Source organism: Dendrobates tinctorius, unplaced genomic scaffold, assembly GCF_039654945.1.
Source record: "Dendrobates tinctorius isolate UK_male_01 unplaced genomic scaffold, ASM3965494v1 ptg000022l, whole genome shotgun sequence".
Classification (NCBI taxonomy): domain Eukaryota; kingdom Metazoa; phylum Chordata; class Amphibia; order Anura; family Dendrobatidae; genus Dendrobates; species Dendrobates tinctorius.
In genome coordinates, this window is record NW_027361690.1 from 88,987,379 (window position 1) to 89,008,688 (window position 21,310).

Below are 21,310 nucleotides of genomic sequence, written 5' to 3' on the forward strand. Positions count from 1 at the left end.
ACCTGCCGCTCCACTCAGTCTATGGGTCTGATAGAGATAGCCCAGTGCTGTACTTGGTGGTCTATATCAATCCTACACAGAGCGCATGTGTATCCATGGTTTTACTCTAATCGGGTCTACACGACCTCCATTCTGGTGATCAGTGGGTTTAGATAGGGGGTCTACAGGACCTTAATTCTGTGATTGGTGGGTTAGATAGGGGTATATAGGACCTCGATGAGGGTGGTCAGGTTAGAGGAGGGTAACTTATAACTAGTATCCACCTATTCATGTTCAATGGAATCCAAACAGTAGCAGATATTGATCAAAGTTCGATACAACGCTTGGAAAAGTTGACAATTCTCAAGTGTTGAGGACTCTTTATTTAAAGACTAACTATGTAAGGATTTGAGGTCCCTTAGCTGGCCATAAACATGAGGGACAAACATTCATTTGACAGCTAGCTCTCCCGACTTTCCCACACGCGACTGCTCAGATCGCCTCAGCCAGTGATTTATCTTCCCTGAAAACAAAAGGATCAGATGTTTAAATTCCAACTGGCCGGCATCTTGTGTCGGTGAAGAGGCGGGATACACGTTAGGTAGTCAGTGGGTTTTGCCGACTTTCTTATAATTGGAATTGGGGCCTTTAAACCCATTCGCAACAGTGATTGTTCCACCCAGATAAAGAACAAGATATGATGAGTGACGGCTACAAGGAATGTCCACAACTTGTCATACAGATAATATTAATGGTCGTGGTCCCAAGGAGCCGTGGACCACCCAAACCCTTTCACATTACAAAGCATCACAGCCATAACGATGCAGTGACATGTCGGATGAGTCGCTGAGCTTGGCCTATAAGGAGGGTAATGAAGTTACATTATCATCACAGGTCGCTGACACTTACCTATGTCAATGTTCTCTCTTCCCAGAGCTACGAGAGACAGGAACAGAATCTCTCGATACAAACTCCTACAAAACAGCATATAAAAGGGTTACTCCCTAGAAAACAACCCCTGCCTGAATGACAGACATTAAAGATCTGCAGAATATAGGAATGAGCACAGTAGTCATAGAAGATACGAAAACACCAAATTCGTCATGTTAGATTTATAAAACTTCCATGTGCCGTACGTTTTAGTGATTCAACTTGAAATAACAGTTCTGGAGCATCTTCTCCAATAAGTCTGTAATCTATAACACCTCGATTACGCCTGGAAATACTCCCATTTGTACATTAGTGTAATGGTTTCCTTGGGTAATAGGGGATTCTAGACACAGTTAGTGCTGACTGGACTGTAAAAAGAATGTAGGGACGCAACCCAGTTGTCAATTTATTTGTTGATTTCCAGGAGTAATAACAGAGGATCGCATAGTAGGACAAGTCCTCCAAAACGGGCATGTAATTTACTGAACCAGAGAGCAGACAGGAATCTGCTGTATGTCCGCTTTCTGCAATGGCGTCACTGAAGAGAAGCCCATTTGGGGACAGCGAGATCAGCCCCCCTCCACTCAGCGGCACGGTCCTTCCCAGCTATAAAGTAAGACTGTGTTAGTTGCTGTACCTCTGCCGTGGGCTCTTTGGGCTAGGCTGCAGGGACTCCAGTATCTGACTCATAGGAACATACACATTGTTGCTCTTGATGCTCCTCACAAGACCTCGGAGAAACTCCTGATTATAGGTCTCCTCCTGTTTGTACTGGGCAAGGACCAGTGGGGGCTCCTGGGCTGGAAAAAGCAGTAGGAGAGGAATGTTACATGACACTCGGGGACTGTAGCCTTGTCTCTACATTGCTGCACCATGTGGTTTATCCAATGCTTCTTAGTAAGATTAAAACCAGGAATAATAGGCAAGATTAAAGAAAAATAAAATATGTTGCATAAATGTCGTTACCATCCATAAAAGGGGATGTCCAGGACTATTGCATTCTTACTATGGGCCTAAAAACTAAGAGGCAGGTAGCTGCTAATGGAGGCAACTACCTGCCTATTCTCCCCGGCCAAACTCAGAGTGGTCACCAACCTCTGCTGCCGGTGGTTTATCTGCTCAACATAATCAGATCAACTCTTCGGTTTCTGGGCTGCTCTGCTGACAGGGTGTGACTGTCGCCCTCATGCTGATTGACAGCCCGCTGATCACAGTTAGGCAGTGGGTAGTCGGCTGTCAAAAAGTATGATGTTGGCAGTCAACAGAGCAGCTGAGCTGTTTTTTGACATGATGTCGCTGGAAGCCGGCAGGAGGGGTCTGTGACCGCTCTGTACTGGGCGAGATCGGCGTTGGGCACAGCAGGCAGGGAGTTGGCAACTACCTGCCTGTTAGTTCTTAGGCACATAGTAAAAAAAAAAAAAAAATACAGTAGAAAAAACCCCTTTAAAAAACACTTCTACAAAACCAGCCTGTGTCTGAACGCCTATATACCAAGCACGATCCTTAGTGGACACTTCTCTAAATGCTACATGTAACGCCTGAAAACAGAGCACCCTTGTTTAGAAGGGAAGGGGGTTGTCTCAAAGACAAGGTCAGTCCAATCTATGTTTTATAGCATAAGAATATCTTGGGTGTGAGCGAGGAAGGGGAAATGGGGAGCAGAGAACCGTTAGGCATGAATGGTTTTTGCATTGGGGTGCCCAGTCTGTCCATGCATTACCATGAACTTTTTGCAGCAGGAATAACCAATAATATAATGTGTATAGCGTGCACGGATTCTCCACCGATGGTACATGTCACAAGAAAGAAGGATGGGACGTGTCGGGATTTTATCATGCCTGATCCTTTGTTCTCATGGGAGAAAGCTGCCCTCAGAGTTGTATGGTCGACACTTTCTTCTCTCTCCTCATTGACAACATTTTGGCACTCAGCCCAGCAGAATATTCATGTCTATGGGGGAGTCCGCTGAATGCGTGATTGGTGAAGGGACACCTCCTGTGCATGGGCACTACAAATAACGAAATGTTATTATTTTCAATGAAACGTGTTCCCGACACCAACCAAAGGCCACAGCAGTTTAGAATAGGTAGAGCCGTATCTGAATATGTTTGCTTCTAGCTCTATACATAAACGATAATAATGTGCGGCATGAGAGTAAATCATCATGTGGTTACTCACAACAGACACACAGATAACGAAGACACACAAATACATCATCATAGATATCCAGACCTCAAACATCATGAAGAACGGTGCAGGCTTTCAGGATCGCATTGATCAATGAGGAATATCCAGAAAACCTGCATGGTGGGGAGGTCTGGGAGGCGGACAGAGGGCAGAGCGATACACCCAGGCAGAGGGCGACCATAGGACAAAGGTTATCTGCAAGATCATCTTATTACAGTACTTACAGAGGAGCCCCATCTCCGTATAAAACTGACACACAACTGAACCGCTTATAGTTTCCTTAAATAGGATATTACCATCTTAGTAAGTAATGGCAAACCAAAAATAAGGTAGATCTTGCAGAGAACCAGTTGAAAGCTGAACTGCGGATAGCGTTTGAGAAAGAAGGAAGCAAAATACTGCAATGATGTACATTACAAACTTTTAAAGATTTACAAAGTTTTGAGACTAATTCAATAAAAAGTTTAGTTACTCTTTAAAGATAGCTGGGGATCTGACCTGTGGGGCTCTCACTGATTGTGAGATGGTAGGGAATGCTTCATAGCAGCAGCCAGGGAGACTGGGGCATACTGCAGTTCTGTGCACAGCTGGCCGGTCCAGGAGCGCCCCTGTGCAGGGAACCATAGTCGGCTACAATTACTCTGAAGCAGCCCCTTCATTCTCAGGATTAGTGGGGTCCCAGAGGTGTCATAACTTACTGACATAGGAAAGTGGAGCTCCACTTTATAACTATTGCTGTCTTTACATCAGATGCTACAACATTTGCCATCAAAAGTGGTATTATTGGGATACATTTGGTCATCACATAAGCGCCATGTGCGTGGTGTTATCGGCTCATCTCTGGTAGGACAATTAACACTTAGTTCTCCAAAAACAGAGTAGCCATGCAAAACTAGACAAAGTTCACCAAAGGCCCATGTAACAACTGGGACTCACTCTCATAAACTACAGTGCAGTTCTGACCTGTAGATAAAACAAGATTAAAAGTCAGTATAAACTGAAGCAAGAAAAACATAGTAAATCTGCATTCACAATGGAGTTTACAAGATCCACTTCCCTACTTGACGTAATTTACCAAAAAATGGAAATGGATCAAAGCACAGGGAATATGGAAAGGAATAACAGTGTGAACGCAGCCCGTTACCACAAGTAAAGTGGCAATAAAACCTACTTAAAGTGTTCCATAGGATGTAGAGTGGCTGCCGAGGATCCTGGTGGAGCTTCAGATTGTCCCATAAGACTTGAATAAGGACGTGTTTGCTGTCTTCAGGCACTGAAATCCTGGGAATCTGCGGGGAACAGTCAAATTAAAGGAAACTTAGAATAATTAATAAATCTAAAACTTTGAAAAATACTGCTTCCACCACACAGGTTACTGACTTGCTGATTTCCCTGGAGATATGCTGAACGTAAAGTGAAAGGGAATCTGTCACCCCTTTTTTCGAATATGAGCTGCCGGCACAGACATCAGTAGCTTATCTACAGCAATCTGTAATGCCGTAGATAAGCCCCCAGTGTAACCTTAAAGATAAGGAAAAAGAGTTAGATTATATCCACCGGGGGGCGATCCATTCCGGCGCCTCCCATCTTCATACGATGCAGTCCTCTTCTTTCCTTCCTGTCGTGGCTCCGGCGCAGTGCTCTGCCCTGTTGAGGGCAGAGCGGAGTACTGCAGTGCTCAGGCGCCGGGAGAGGTCCGGCGCCTGCGCACTGCAGTATTCCGCTCTGCCCTCAACAAGGCAGAGCAGTGCGCCTGCACCTGAGCCACGACAGGAAGGAAGGAGGAGGACTGCATCGTATGAAGATGGGAGCCGCCGGATCGCGACACCCATGGGACTGGACCGCCCCCCCCCCCCGGGGAGTATAATCTAACTCTTTTTCCTTATCTTTCAGGTTACATCGGGGGCTTATCTTACACGCAAAGTCTTCTCATCTAAAGTCCACCATACGTTCAATCCCAGTAGGGCAATATCTGCGAGCAAAGAGGATTTGCTCTTCGGAAAAGGCATATCAAAATCAGGCTGCAGATTTATACTCTAGATTTAGAGAAAGAGGATATGGTCATACGCAGATTCGTAGGGCCTATAATAGGGTACAAGAAATACCCAGGGACCAATTGTTATATAAGAAGAATTCCAAATCTAGGGACAATAATCAAGTTCGATTAATTACTCCTTATAATGATCAATGGGACAAATTTACTGGTATAATTAATAAACATTGGCATGTGTTACAATCAGATCCCATTTTGAAAAGGACATTGTCTGTTAGACCTTGTATTACGGCCAAAAGATCTAAAAATCTTTCAGATTTACTTGTAAGGAGTCATCTATCCTCCAATGAAAAAGTACAAAAAGGTATCTTTGGTGAACTTCAAGGATTTTTTCCATGCCGAAACTGTAAAGCATGCTCTAATACACTAAAAACGAACAATTTTCAAAATTCAGATCAATCTAAGACATTTTCGATTAGAAAATGTCTTACTTGTTCATCTAAGGGTGTAATATATTATGCAAGTTGTCCTTGCAAAAAAATCTATATAGGAATGACTACAAGAGAGCTTAGAATAAGAATTCGTGAGCACGTTCGAGATATCGAAAAATCTAAAGAGGCCAAAGATGAGGATCAATTGAAGACTTTACCGAGACACTTTCGTGCATTTCATCATTCTCAAGCAGGTGATCTTCGCGTTTTCGCAATTGATCAGGTATCCTTGGGTGTGAGGGGTGGAAATTTATTTCAAATTCTATCACAAGTAGAAAGTAAATGGATCTATAGGCTTAATACTATGATACCAGATGGTCTAAATGAGAGTAATGGTTTTGGGTCCTTTTTATAAAATAGTCAATACTGAGTATAAGTTTTTAATTCAGCTTCAGTTTTATTAATTTTTATTCTTATATTTTTTCAGTTTTTTTTGCCATTTTTCATCATGTGACTCACCTCGATACCAGTTCGATCTCATGTGCGGACTATACTTTATACAATACAGAAGAAGATTGGCATCTTACTATTTAAGAAGAATTTTTGAAAAGATTGCCTCTATTATGTGGGAGTAAATGTTTGAAATTTCATATGTGGACCCTCTGTCTATTGTTATATTATGTCATATTCTTGTACCTAAAAAAAGTTTTTTATTGTTATTTAATCTTACACGAGATATAAGTTTAATTATGTGATTCACTTCACATTATATGTAAATTATGTGTTATATAATTTTCGTATATTTAGTCTAAGTAGCACTAATTTTTTCACTATACAGTGGGTATAATTTTTAAATTTTGGTATTATGATATATCATGTTCACTGCATATTTTTAGTGCACCTTCTTATTTAATTTTCATTATTCTTTATTTCTTATTTTTATTTATATTCTTTATATGTTCAGGTTTGATTGCATGTACATTCAGAAAAATTTTTTTCTATTTGGTGTGCATCAATATTTATTATTATTATTTTTTAGTGAAATATTCAAACATTTGTTCATTTTCTTTTTGTTATTATTCCTTCAAGTACAGTCTGCTTAGGTCTGATTGTACGCATGCCCAGAATGTTCCTCACTTGAGGTCTCCTGATATGCTCACCAGGTGCGCTCGTGGTGTCTTGTTGCCTTGCAACAGGATCCATTTGCTCCCTATGAGCGTGAAAGGAGGATCTCCTGTTTAAAAGCGGGGAGAGATCAGCGCATGGGTCGTTAATCTTCAGACCTTTAGAAAGAGGAGTCATTCTGTTCCGTTCTTGGGACTTCATTGTGCATGTTTTTAGTTAGCATTACACCTGATATGTGATGTTGCTTATTGGATAGTGACTCCATATATACTAATTCTGGGGCTCTTGTAAATCACGCATCCTGAAGAAGCTACGGCGTAACGCGCGTAGGGGCGGCAGGCAGCGGCAGCATTCTGGGCACTAAAGTAAGTGAGTCTCAGCACCTTCATGCAGTGAAAACTGTCCATGACATTTACGTTTTTTTGTATACTATACAATAGCTAGCTAGCACTTGCTTTGATGGTAACAATAGCGGGCTTATCCCTGCTAGTAGTTGTTTAGATTTACCTTTAGATCAATATCAGCGGGCTAATACCTGCTATTATGTGTACTATCTACTTATGCAAATGTGACTAGGGGGCAGCAGGCAGCAGCAGCATTCTGGGCACTTAAAGTAAGTGAGTCTCAGCACCTTCATGCAGTGAAAACTGTCCATGACATTTACGTTTTTTCTGTATACTATACAACAGCTAGCTAGCCCTTGGTCTGTTGGTAACAATAGCGGGATTATCCCTGCTAGTAGTTGTTTGGATAATCTTTACCCTTAGATCAATAGCAGCGGGCTAATACCTGCTACTATGTGTACTATCTATTTATGCAAATGTGTCTAGCAGAGCACCCAGTAGATTAATTCAATTAACGGGGCGACAGGGAGCAGCAGTACTTTTGTCACTCCTTGTAAGTGAATCTCAGCACCTTTGGATTACTCAAGGTTGCTGGATTTCTTCATATAGTGAAAACTGTTTATGACATTTACGTCTTTATGTATACTATATAATAACGGGCTGACCCTTGCTCTGATGGTTGCAGTGGCGGGCTAATCCCTGCTGGTAGCTGCTGGTATAATTTTTACTTTTAGATCAATAGCAGCGGGTCACTTCCTGCTACTATTTGTACCATCTAAATTATGCAAACGTGATTAGCGCAGCACCTTGAAGATTAATTCAATTAACGGGTGAGATTTATTACTACGCATTGTGTGTGATAAAAATTCCTTAATATTGATTGTATACATTGAGATACTTATTTAGGTGTGAGTTTGTGTCTATTATGTCTATCACTGCCTGCATTAGCAACGATGCTCTGTTTTTAATTTTTGTGTAATAAAATTTACTATTTTTGCTAAAACTCTTTGGATCCCTAATTCTTGCTTAATTGTTCAGACAGGGAAATTTATTGATGTATATCGTGTTTTGAGTTGTGCTATTACGTGTTTCCCATTAGTAGGGGATATTCTTGCATTTAAAGCATTACAGATTGCTGTAGATAAGCCACTGAGGTCGGTGCCGGCAGCTCATATTGGAAAAAAGGGGTGACAGATTCCCTTGAAGACAACACGTGAAAAGACATTAGGAGGCACGAAGCCCTGATGTCCAGGATCAAGTCTCCGCTCACCTTCGAATGTCTGTTGCAATGTTCAGAAGATAAGATTAATCCAGGCAGATTAGTAGGAAGATCCAGCCTCCGAAAGTACCACACCAAGTTCCAAAAAACAATGGGGTGATGGTCCACAAAACCCGACACGGTAATCGCTGGGTCCCCCTCATTCTCCAGCAGACTTTCCAGTTCTTTCAACACTACGAGGGGGCTGAGGTAAGGGACCGTGATCGGCTCAGGGTGCGACGTCCTCCAGTCCAGAGAGTCCTGACATCAGTGATCAGAGGGTAGACGAGTTACTTATGGACGCTATCAGCTAAATTATCAATATGACACGATGCGGGCAGGATGGCGAGGTAGTACAGACACCAACATCCTTATGTTACAGAAAACATTAGAAACATTTCTCACAACTCCTGATAGTCCAGTGTGTTAGTAACACAATTTCCCGAAATTCTAACTACAACTTTGTTTCACTGAGATGTGGGGCACGATTATAGGACAAGGCAACATGAGAAAATCTGCTAACAATAGGAGCTGATTGGTAAATATCACTTCTTATATTGAACACCTAGGAGGGAGAAGTATTGAGAAGTTCACCAGGACATCTCCTTACAGCGACCCACCCTCTTACATTACATACAGGTAGAGACATTACTGAGCTTGCATGTGCTCAATCAGGAGCAAGGGATAACTGCTGGCAGACAACGCTGGACCAAGTCTGTGCTGCAGGCACTTGCTTAGGCCATGTTCCCACATAGCTATGTAAACGTGACATTTTTCTGCTGCATTGTTTTATGCAGAAAATCTGCTGCGCTTAACTGTTCGAAAAGATGTGATTTCATGACAAACCCATGCCCACTGTGCTTTTAATAATGCTTGTGATCGTGTGTCTTTTGGTGTATTTCTATTAATTTCTAAGAGAGAGTGAAAAAAATGCCTAAAAAAAAGTACTGGATTCTAGCATTTAGACAGTAAAAATAGCTGCATCCAATCTTCACTACAAATTATAAAAAAGTCAGGGTATTGTGGTGCGAATGCCTGTAGAAAAATACAGCACTAAAAAAAATACAGCCGGTTTCACACTCAGGTATCACGGCCTTAAAAAGAAAGACATTGAGCATTTTACTGACAAAACCCTACTAGAAAATGATTTCATTACAGTAGAGGCGCACAGAGGCAATCCGTGCCTGTCTGCAACGCAACACATGACTCCATGTAGGACTACTGGGCCAGGATCAGCTGCTCCTTTGGATGCCATGTAGGACTACTGGGCCAGGATCAGCTGCTCCTTTGGATGCCATGTAGGACTACTGGGCCAGGATCAGCTGCTCCTTTGGATGCCATGTAGGACTACTGGGCCAGGATCAGCTGCTCCTTTGGATGCCATGTATGAATACTGGGCCAGGATCATCTGCTCCTTTGGATGCCATGTAGGACTACTGGGCCAGGATCAGCTGCTCCTTTGGATGCCATGTAGGACTACTGGGCCAGGATCAGCTGCTCCTTTGGATGACATGTATGAATACTGGGCCAGGATCAGCTGCTCCTTTGGATGCCATGTAGGACTACTGGGCCAGGATCAGCTGCTCCTTTGGATGACATGTATGAATACTGGGCCAGGATCAGCTGCTCCTTTGGATGACATGTATGAATACTGGGCCAGGATCAGCTGCTCCTTTGGATGCCATGTAGTACTGGGCCAGGATCAGCTGCTCCTTTGGATGCCACGTAAGAATACTGAGCCAGGATCAGCTGCTCCTTTAGATGACATGTGAGGAAAGCTCCATTACATTTCTACTTTAAAAGAACCCTGAAGACCTTCTGTCCTCTACATAGAAAGCCATCAACAACATCCAGTAGCTAATGACCTACTTCTATATGCAAGAACAAACTTTATTTATATGAATTATCTGAATAAAACTCTTTCTTTCGCCTCTCTGTTGAAGATATTAGCAATCAAAGTATTGGCACATAATGAGTTAATTTTTTTTCTCTCTCTCTCTCTTTTTTTTTTTAAGTCCATTTGGGTGTCACTAGATACTTTTCACTGGGGTACTTTCTCGCACAGTATGAGTTTCCCAATCATAGCTATGCAGCAACTTACTAGAGAGCACACTTCCCACCATAGCGGAGGTTTCTCAGTGTGTGAGATGTAAGGATACAGAGCTGATATCCTCCTGTCACTTCTCGCAGGATTGTAACACCTTTCAGATAAACTACATGTGTAGCTGTGTCACATTGCAAATTTGTAACCCTGTCAGCTCTGCTGTACCGTCCCCTCCACAAAGCCTGAACAGAGATGAGAACTCAAGTCAGGATGAGCAATGCCAGAGATCCAAGCAGACAAGGTGATGAGGCTCTACACAATGGAATTCAGAACTGTACCCAAGTACCATGGATGGAATGTAAACTTACCCGGTCACACAGCTGTACAGGTGTCAGTGTAATTGTGGCATTGTCTGCCATTGTGTACATGAACCAGTCAGCTCAGGATGCACAATGCTGCTGTATACATCCCACTCAATTAATAAAACATACAAAGTGAAATATAAATTTGGACTGATACATCGCAAAACAAGCCAATCTTTACGATACTTCTGTCTTTCTGTTCATGAACCAAGAAGCCCAGCCTGAGCGATGCTAGAAACCCCAGATAAGCTGATGGCACACTACACAATGAAATTCATTGCTGTACTCAAACACCCTGAGAAGAAGTACGTTCCCCTAGTAAAAAGTAACTACGGTAATAAGACCTTCTTGGGCTAATGCACACTCATTTGGTGCCAATACTCTGACTGTCAATATCTCTGCAATGAAGAAGCAAAATTAAGATATAAAAATTAAAACAAAAAACGTTTTATTCCTCTCTGTAGCCACTATTACGTGTGTCCAGTTTGATATGAAAAATTTGGAAAACCCCTTACTGACATGCCCGTACGTCATAGCCGGCTCCCTGACTTTGCTGTGGGCTCGATGATAGGAGCTTGGAATGACGCGCACCCCTGCAGGCGCAAGTTGACTGCTGCTGTCAGACGGGCGGAGATCCATCAGCTGCTGTTAGAAGCACATGATGGCTGATTAAATCAGCCATCATTTGCGGGGAAAGATGTGGGCTCAATGTCCGTACCCACATCAAAGGCAGGCACACGACTTTTGATGTTCAAGTACATTAAATGTAGTGAAGGGGCTAAGAGGTACTCCGGGGAGATAAAATATGACATTGTCCCAGACGAGAGGGGGAGCAGCTCCTGTCACATGGAATTACAAGGGTTATGAAGATAATTAAAGTGCAATGTGCATCTCATCTTTATAGTGTATGAGGGCAGGGACGGTACAAATTTTTCTTTTTATCTCCCCGTAGTACCTCTTTAATAGGACCTGCCTGTAAGACTCTGGACATCATAAATTGGCCAGCATGCTCACTGTGTCTCCATGCTGAGACAGGAGAAGAAATTAAGAGTAAAGTCTATTATTTTGGTCAACCAAAAGAGTTGGTGCCCGGACATTGTTATATGAGCATGTTAATGTAGAATTACAGGGTCACATACAGTGGATGTCTGAAAGTTAGTAGGCAGGCTGCCAGTCGAGACATGGCTCAGATTGCAAGATGGCTTCTCATCCAAAGGGCTGAACGTACTGATGCTTCTCGCTACAGGGAGACTTGGAGAAGTGGCTTCGCTACTATTATTTTTCCTCCTTGCTGACGGGATCTGTATTATCCGGACATTTGTCTCCTCTGATTTAGTTTTCCTACTGAAATAAAAGCAAAGAGAAAAAAAAAAAAAAAAAAGTACATGTAGTAAGAATCATGAGTGATTTAAAGGAGCATTAAGCTTTTAGCAAATCTAGGTAATTCACTGTAAAGCGAACAATTAAACAATTTTGTAATAAGAGCCCCTGTACCAAAAATAGCTAGGTCTCTGCTTGCCTTCAATGTTTATACTTGTATAGTGTATCTGTCTTATTATATTTTATATGAGCAAATCGGTGGCGGTGTACGGCCCCATTATTAAGTCTATGGGTTTGTGCACTCACTCTCAGAGTGGAATATGAAGCCACACTTATTATTGAGCCCATACAATAATCTGTGCAGACAACTTTTGAAGGAGATACACACATCAGAGCAGAGCAGTGTTTAGAGCGATTGTTGGAGGCATAAAAACCCAGATGGACAGCACTAGATATATGAAGATTGTTTTAGCAAATGATAGGTAGCCTTTAACTCTTTCTGGGCTATGGGGAACGATCAATATGTTGTGAATCGATGCATTTGTCAGTATTAATAAGTAACAGCATGGGGCAAGCTCTAATACAGTTCTATGGTTTATTGCTTGAACATTTAAAGAGATACTAGTCCACTTTTCAGTAGGGGCTCTGGTACTCTTCTAAGTGCACTGCACCTTTGCCTACTGATATATCCAAGTCCATCCCCGAGTCTGCGGCGTTTCTCGCTTGATGAGATGTGTGTGTGTTTCAGTGGCAGAAGCTGTGAAGTTTTCATGGAAAATTGCAGTACAATCCTAAATACAAACCTTGGATTAAAAGAAAATGACGGAGAAATGATTTCAGACTTGGGTCTTTGAGATGCCACAGAAGGAATCGGCATGCATTCTGTGGAAGGGCTGGATTTCAGGAAGTATCTAGTAGAGAGACAATGGTGAGGATTTGGGCATTTGCTGATATATCAGACACATTATTCTGCTCCTTGCTAGATTTAGCCTATTCCTGTGCCCTTATTCTACATTCCAACTGTAGGAACCTTACCTTCCAGGGCGGCGCAAATCTCGGATTTCAACATTAAGGAACGGTAGGAAGGGACTGCCACAGAAGGGACAAGTTGTGTTCAGATTCGAGTCGTCTGCTGTCCAGCCTGCCATAATCTCTTCATCGTGAACAAGGCAATCACAGGTCAGACATCGCGAGCAGCTGGAGATCAGGACCTTCAAAGAAAAAAGTGCAGACAATTCTATTATGTTGAAATCACAAATCTCTGCGCCACTGATCTAAATTAAAAGCTACTGACTATCAAGAGACTGCTGCAGGCCCTTGTTAACCAGTGTCCCATATAAAATGAAAACGGCATAAACTCACCTTCTAGACCAGCAGTCTAGAGTCTCCACTATGTCGGTGCCGAGTATGCAGGCAGTAGTGTAGCACTGTTATGCCATGTGAGCGCTGCGGCACATCAGCGGCCGCTGATATGACAATGTTGCGCTAGTGCCAGAAGACATAGTGATGACCATGCCGGAGCTGTGCTGATCCAAAAGGTGAGAGCATGCAGTTTTTATTTTACAGGGGGGACGGTTTAATTTGAGAAGAGGCTGTCCAAGTAAACAACCCCCATTGAAGCTGAAGGTTCAGCAGCCACTACAAGAGAACTGTGGTAATACAGGGCCCTGATTCACAAATATACATAGTCGTGCAAAGTCTCCCACAGTGAGCTGGTAGTCCTGGGCAGGAGACACACTTCCGATATATTTAAAACTAGCTGAAGAGCCTGGCGCTCTCCGGGCATAGTAATTGACTACGGTTAGTTATAACAAATTATAATGATATCTATAGATAGCTGAGTGTATAGCCCCGCCCACTCCGCATAGCCACATTCACTAGAATATCCCACATCATCCCATCAGCCAGAGCCACCGGACTACTACCACTAATATCCCACATCATCCAGTCAGCCAGAGCCACCGGACTACTACCACTAATATCCCACATCATCCCGTCAGCCAGAGCCACCGGACTACTACCCCTAGTATCCCACATCATCCTGTCAGTCTGGGGTCAGAACCATAGCGCTAAGTGGAACGGTCCTAACTTCCATACCACGGATCTCTTTAAGAGAGGCCTGGGATCAGTACCATAGCGCAGAGTGGATTGGCCCTCACTTCCATATCGGGGATCCCTTTAAGAGAGGCCTTGGGTCAGAACCAGAGCGCTGAGTGGATTTGCCCTAACTTCCATACCAAGGATCCCTTTAAGGGAGCCTGGGATCAGAACCAGAGTGCTGAGTGGATTTGCCCTGACTTGCATACCAATGATCCCTTTATTAGAACCCTGGGGTCAGAAGCAGAGCACTGAGGGATATGCCCTAACTTCCATACAGGAGATCCCTTTAACAGAGCCTGGGGTCAGTACCAGAGCATTTGAAGGCAACTGCCCTGACTTCCATGTCGGGGATCCCTTTAAGAGAGGCCTGGCGTCAGAACCAGAGCGCTGAGTGGATTTGCCCTGACTTCCATACAGGAGATCCCTTTAACAGAGCCTGGGATCAGTACCAAAGCACAGAGTGGATTTGCCCTAAATTCCATACCAATGATCCCTTTAAGAGAAACTGGGGTCAGAACCACAGAGCTGAGTGGAACGGTCCTAACTTCCATACCGGGGATCCCTTTAAGAGAGGCCTGGGGTCAAACCCAAAGCCCTGGATGGATTTGCCCTGACTTCCATACCAATGATCTCTTTAAGAGGGAAGATATGCCTATATGATAGAGGATGTGTATATGGGCACAGGAGGGGGGGATTCATTTCTGTCATGTGCTCTCTGCTCCTTTTTGGGGGGCAGACAATGGCTAGGAGCTTATGTTCACAGGGATGCTATATTTCTCCCACCATGTCAGTGTCTGCTGAGGTGTTGTCAAGTGGGAAAACTTGTTCATAGCAACCAATCACAGATCAGCTTCTTTTTACCAGCTCTGGTGAAATGAGAGATGCTTAGTGACTGGTTGCAAGGAAAACTGTTGCTCATAGCAACCAATCATAGCTCAGCTTCTTTTGAACAGCTCTGTTGAAATGAAAGATGCTTCGTGATTGGTTGGTGACACACACACACATTCATCTAATATATAAAGCTCAAGTGTGTGTATGTATGTATGTATGTATGTATGTATGTGTGTGTATGTCCGGGATTGGCATCCGCACCGTCGCAGCTACAGCCACAAAATTTGGCACGGTCACACATCTGGACCCCAAGAGTGTCGTAGGCTATGTTGTGAGGCGAAATTTTAACCCCGCGTGTTCCAATTCACCAAAACAATTTTGCCCCTATCTACATAATGGGGAAAAAGTGTGTGTATCAAGCCCCGCCCCTCATTATGATGTCATAATGGTTGCCATGGCGACGCTGATGTCATCATAGGTTGCAAGCCCCGCCACTCATTATGATGTCATAATGGTTGACCATGGGATGGAGGATGTGTGATGAGTATATGGGCACTGGACTATGGGATGGAGGATATGTATGACAGGTATATGGGCACGGGACTATGGGATGGCGGATAAGTATGATGGGTATATGGGCACAGGACTATGGGATGGCGAATATGTATGATAAGTATATGGGCACGGGACTATGGGGTGGAGGATGTGTGATGGGTATATGGGCATGGGACTATGGGATGGAGGATGTGTGATGGGTATATGGGCACTCGACTATGGGATGGAGGATATGTATGATGGGTATATGGGCACGGGCCTATGGGATGGAGGATAATTATAATTTGTTATAACTAACCACAGTTAGTTACTATGCCCGGGCAGCGCCGGGCTCTTCAACTAGTTTATATATATATAGAGATAAGACACCTTTAAACTCAAAGTACCTTGGCTGGAACAGGCACCGCTACGCTCTATGTGTACACAGCATCCAGCTGTCAATCAGCTTCTGGAGGAGCTTGGGAGAGTCAGGGGGAGCGATCCCAACATAAGGAAACCAGACTCAATCTCTTTGACATATTTTATGCTTGCCATTAGTCAAATGGCACAATATGTCCCCTAGCAATGCTGCCCTCACATTGGAAAACATGGTCTGATTAGAGAGCTGCTTTAAAGGGGATCTGCCACCCCATTTTTCGCCTATCAGCTGCCGCCACTGACATCAGGGCCTTATCTATAGCATTCTGTAATGCTGTAGATAAGCCCCCGATGTAACCTGAAAGACAAGAAAAAAAAAAAAAGTTAGATTATACTCACCCCGGCGTTCGGTCCGGTCAAATGGGTGTCTCCGTCCCGTCCGGCGCCTCCCATTTTCATACACTGGGTGCAGAATTATTAGGCAAGTTGTATTTGAGAGGATTCTTTTTATTATTGAATAACAACTATTTTCTCAATCAACCCAAAAGACTCAGATATCAAAGCTTAATATTTTTGGAAGTTGGAGTGGGTTTTTTTTTGAGATTTGTCTATCTTAGGAGGATATCTGTTTGTTAAGGTAACTATTACAGTGAATAATTATTAGGCAACTTAATAAAAAACAAATATATACCCATCTCACTTGTTTATTTTCACCAGGTAAACCAATAGAGCAACACAAAATTTAGAAAAAACACATTTCTGACATTCAAAAACAGAAAAAAAATCAGTGACCAATATAGCCACCTTTCTTTACGATGACACTCAAAAGCCTTCCATCCACAGATTGTGTCAGTTGCTTGATCTGTTTACGATCAACATTGCGTGCAGCAGCCACCAGAGTCTCCCAGACACTGTTCGGAGAGGTGTACTGTTTTCACTCCCTGTAGATCTCACATTTTATGAGGGACCACAGGTTCTCTATGGGGTTCAGATCAGGTGAATAAGGGGCCCATGTCATTGTTTTTTCTTCTTTTAGACCTTTACTGGCCAGCCACGCTGTGGAGTATTTGGATGCATGTGATGGAGCATTGTCCTGCATGAAAATCATGTTTTTCTTGAACGATACCGACTTCTTCCTGTACCACTGCTTGAAGAAGGTGTCTTCCAGAAACTGGCAGTAGGTCTGGGAGTTGAGCTTCTCTCCATCCTCAACCCGAAAAGGTCCCACAAGTTCATCTTTGATGATACCAGCCCATACCAGTACCCCACCTCCACCTTGCTGGCGTCTGAGTCGGAGTGGAGCTCTCTGCCCTTTACTGATCCAGCCTCGGGCCCATCCTTCTGGCCAATCAAGAGTCACTCTCATTTTATCATTCCATAAAACCTTAGAAAAATCAGTCTTAAGATACTTCTTGGCCCAGTCTTGACGTTTTTTCTTATGTTTCTTGTTGAAAGGTGGTCGTTTTTCAGCCTTCCTTACCTTGGCCATGTCCCTGAGTATGGCACACCTTGAGCTTTTTGATACTCCAGTAACATTGCAGCTCTGAAATATGGCAAAGCTGGTGGCAAATGGCATCTTGGCAGCTTCACGCTTGATTTTCCTCAATTCATGGGCATTTATTTTGCGCCTTTTTTTATCAACACGCTTCTTGTGACCTTGTTGGATATTTACCATGAAACGCTTGATTGTTCGGTGATCACGCTTCAAAAGTTTGGCAATTTCAAGACTGCTGCATCCCTCTGCAAGACATCTCACAATTTTTGACTTTTCAGAGTCTGTCAAATCTCTCTTCTGACCCATTTTGCCAAAGGAAAAGAAGTTGCCTAATAATTAAGCACACCTTATATAGGGTTTTGATGTCATTAGACCACACCCCTTCCTCATTACAGAGATGCAAATCACCTGATTTACATAATTGGCAGTTGGCTTTCAAGCCTATACAGCTTGGAGTAGGACAACATGTATAAAAAGGATGATGTGATCAAAATACTCATTTGCCTAATAATTCTGCACCCAGTGTACGATGCTTCTCCCTCCTTGCTTCTCCTTCAGCTCCTGCGCAGACGTACTTTCTCAGCTCTATTAAGGGCAGATCAGAGTACTGCATTGCGCAGGCACGGGACCTCTCTGACCTTTCCCGGCACCTGCGCACTGCAGTACTTTACTCTGCCCTCAACAGGGCAGAGAAAGTACGCCTGCGCAGGAGCCAAGGGAGAAGCAAGCAGGAGGACGTCATCGTATGAAGATGGGAGGCGCCGGACAGGACTGCAACACCCACCGCACCCAAGCCCGCCCCCTCGGTGAGTATAATCTAACGTGTTATTCTTATCTTTCAGGTTTCATCGGGGGCTTATCTAAAGAATTACAGAATGCTGTAGATAAGCCCCTGATGGCGGTGCCAGCACCTGAAAAATGGGGTGACAGATTCCCTTTAAGTCTTTTAGTCAGAAAAAAAATGAACTATTAATACATATGTCCTTGATGCATTCACCCAAAATGGTTCATGAGGTAGTAATTGCAGCAGCGCACCTCCATGGCATAGTTCTGGAAGACACTGGTAGTGCTGAAATTGCAGGACGGATGAGGCTCCGGTTTATAGTTTATTGTGATCCTAGAAGGGGAGCCTGTGTTGGAGAGAAGACATTTGTTAGTACCATCATCTCCCCCTGGTCCTCCTGACAACGCTTCCTGGGATTAATGCTTACCGCTGTTGTAGAGCTGCTTGGTGCTGCCCTCTTGAGAAGTGTTGCTCTCCAGGCTGGTTCTGCTCATACCCATGGTGATGTTGGCATTACTGAGGTCGTCGTCACGAGAGGAGGTGATGCCTTCAAAGTCATCTTCATTGAGAGAGGCGGACTCTGCGTCTCCGGTCCCACTAGAACAGAGGCTCATCCGATCCGAATTCTGATCCTGGGAGACATGTAGCGTGTAATACAGTTAGCACGTCATCGCCCATACATAAATGTGACATGGTCAGAATTCGTAATGTTATCCCTAGAACCCTAGAATGTTAGTTGGAAGGGCCCTCCAGGATCATCATGGCCAATCCTCTTACTCAATGCAGGATTCACTAAACAATCTCATAGATTTCTGTCTGAAGACTTCCATTGAAAGAGAACTCACCAGATAAGGTTTTGTAAAGGGATATCTTAACCAAAAACATTTTACACCTAACACTTTCTAAATGTTTTCACGTGGACTAACCCTTTAACGGACTTTTACTTATAGAAATATGGGTATATGATTTTCTGCTACAGTGGCCATTCCTTGGATAACAAAGAGGGAAGGATTATATAAACCACCAATGAGTATAATCCTTTTAAAAATTTTTAATAAAACAACCACTAAAATTAGACACGTAATAACAAGCTGAAAATTCTCACGCTGTAGTGCCGCAAAGTGACAGGTGAACTCCGGTGACCTCTCAGTGGAGGAGTGATGCAATGCAGAGGATTATCTCCATCATTGTATCACCGGAGCCCCTGGAGAGCGGTCTCATCAGCTGGTGTGATAGCTCTCCACGGGAGCTCGTCGTGGGACAATTGTTATTATATGGATTAAGTCGGATACTGGGAGTATATTGTTGGTTTATTATTTAAATACACACAGCCCCGCAGACCTCCGCACAACCCCCCACATAGCCCTCACACACCATACACGCACGTGTTGGAGCAAGCGCAGTTAAAATAGGGATTTTTGTGTATTCACTGTAAAATCCTTTTCTCCAAGCCAATCATTGGGGGACAGAGACAGTGGGATGTCCTAAAGCAGTCCCTGGGTGGGGAGCATACAACTGCTAATACCACATGTACCACTGGCTTAACACTGTGGTACTGCCGATTGCAGGATTCGTCTGCCAAGAGCTGCATCCGCAGAGGTCTGAGCATGAATTTGGTAATGTTTTGTAAAGGTATGCAGGCTGGACCAAGTCGCAGCCTTGCAGACAGGCCTGAGAATGAATTTGGTAATGTTTTGTAAAAGTATGCAGGCTGGACTAAGTCGCAGTGTTGAAGACCTGTTCTGCCGACGCCTGGTGCCGAATGGCCCAAGAGGCGCTCACTTAGCGGATAGAATGTGCCTGAATCCCTGCTGGGACAGGTGTGTCCCAGACACGGTAGGATTCCTGAATAGCCAAGCAAATCCACCTGGCTAGCATGGTTTTTGAAGCGGCTAGACCCTTCCTATGCCCCTGTGAATGTACGAACAGGGCATCTGACTTGTGGAAGGGAGCCGTCCGCGAGATGTACCGTCTCAGAGCCCTGACCACATCGAGGGTGTGGAGGGCCTTCTCAATGCGATGGACTGGTGCCGGGCAGAAGGAAGGCAAAACAATTTCCTCATTGAGATGAAAGGAAGACACGACTTTGGGCAGGAAAGACGGAGACTTCCTCAGAACTGCCTTGTCCTGATGAAAATTCAGAAACGGAGGACGGCAGGACAGGGCCGCCAATTCCTAAACTCGTCTGATTGACGTAATTGCCACTAGAAAGACCACTTTCCAAGAGAGAACAGTTAGGGTGGTTTCACATTAGCGTTCAAGGCCGCAGCGTCGGCCTGCGCACGGCCGCCGCTAAGCCCCGCCCCCTGCCGCGCCTCCGCCTACGGGCGCATGACGCTGCATGCATCCCCCATCTTTAGCACTGGGGACGCAGGCCGTGCACAGGTATGCGTTTGGCGGCGCATGTGTTCCTTTGACGGGTGCGCTGAGCGCACCAAATTGCAACAGCTTGCGTTTGGCGCTGGTCGGCGCACCCGTCAAAAGGACGCATGCGCAGCCAAACGCATACCTGCGCACGGCCTGCGTCCCCAGTGCTAAAGATAGGGGACGCAGGACGCTGCGCCCATAGGCGGAGCTACTGGAGGAGGCGCGGCAGGGGGCGGAGCTTAGCTGCGGCCATGCGCAGGCCGACGCTGCGGCCTGAAACTCTAATGTGAAACCACCCTTAGTGGTACATCCTGCGGTGGTTCGAAAGGGGTCACCTGTAATGCTCCGAGAACCAAGTTAAGGTCCCATGATTCCAATGGCCTTAGGGAGGAGCCACATGGGAAACTCCCTGAATGAACGTCTTCACCTGTAATTTGGTGGCAATTTTGCGTTGGAATACAACCGACAAAGCTGAAATTTGGTCCTTGAGCGAGATAAGCGCGAGGCCTGACTAATCCGAATTGTAGGAATTCCAATATGGCAGGAATGGAGAACACCAGAGGGGATTGTCCATGGTCACTTGCACCACGAGAAGAAGGTTTTCCAGGTGCGGTGATAAATGCGCAGGGACACGGGCTTCCTAGCACTAATCATGGTGGAGATCACCTCGTGAGAGAAACCAGCCTGTGCTAAAATCCAGGATTCAACGGCCATGCCGTCAAAGACAGGGCCCCGGAGTTCTGGTGGTAAATTAGGCCCTGTGAGAGTAGATCCATGCGATCTGGAAGTCGCCAGGGAACATCGGCGACCAGTTAAACTACTTCTGTGTACCATGCCTGGCGCGGCCA

General features: G+C 44.4%; 1 protein-coding gene across 4 annotated transcripts in view; it reads right to left on the reverse strand.

The window, feature by feature from the left end:
- DENND4A (DENN domain containing 4A) overlaps positions 1 to 21,310 on the reverse strand; it is a 193,521-nt gene that overhangs the window by 2,275 nt on the left and 169,936 nt on the right. For 3 of the 4 annotated variants that reach the window (XM_073568879.1, XM_073568880.1, XM_073568878.1), the window contains exons 24-33: positions 18,523 to 18,727; positions 18,347 to 18,441; positions 13,009 to 13,184; positions 12,777 to 12,884; positions 11,793 to 11,997; positions 8,260 to 8,508; positions 4,268 to 4,385; positions 4,033 to 4,059; positions 1,547 to 1,709; positions 889 to 953 (exon numbers count right to left, since the gene is read on the reverse strand). In XM_073568879.1, coding sequence (XP_073424980.1) covers positions 889 to 953; positions 1,547 to 1,709; positions 4,033 to 4,059; positions 4,268 to 4,385; positions 8,260 to 8,508; positions 11,793 to 11,997; positions 12,777 to 12,884; positions 13,009 to 13,184; positions 18,347 to 18,441; positions 18,523 to 18,727 — 1,411 coding nt within the window. The remainder of the gene's footprint in view (positions 1 to 888; positions 954 to 1,546; positions 1,710 to 4,032; positions 4,060 to 4,267; positions 4,386 to 8,259; positions 8,509 to 11,792; positions 11,998 to 12,776; positions 12,885 to 13,008; positions 13,185 to 18,346; positions 18,442 to 18,522; positions 18,728 to 21,310) is intronic. The other variant, XM_073568881.1, reaches the window with a different exon arrangement.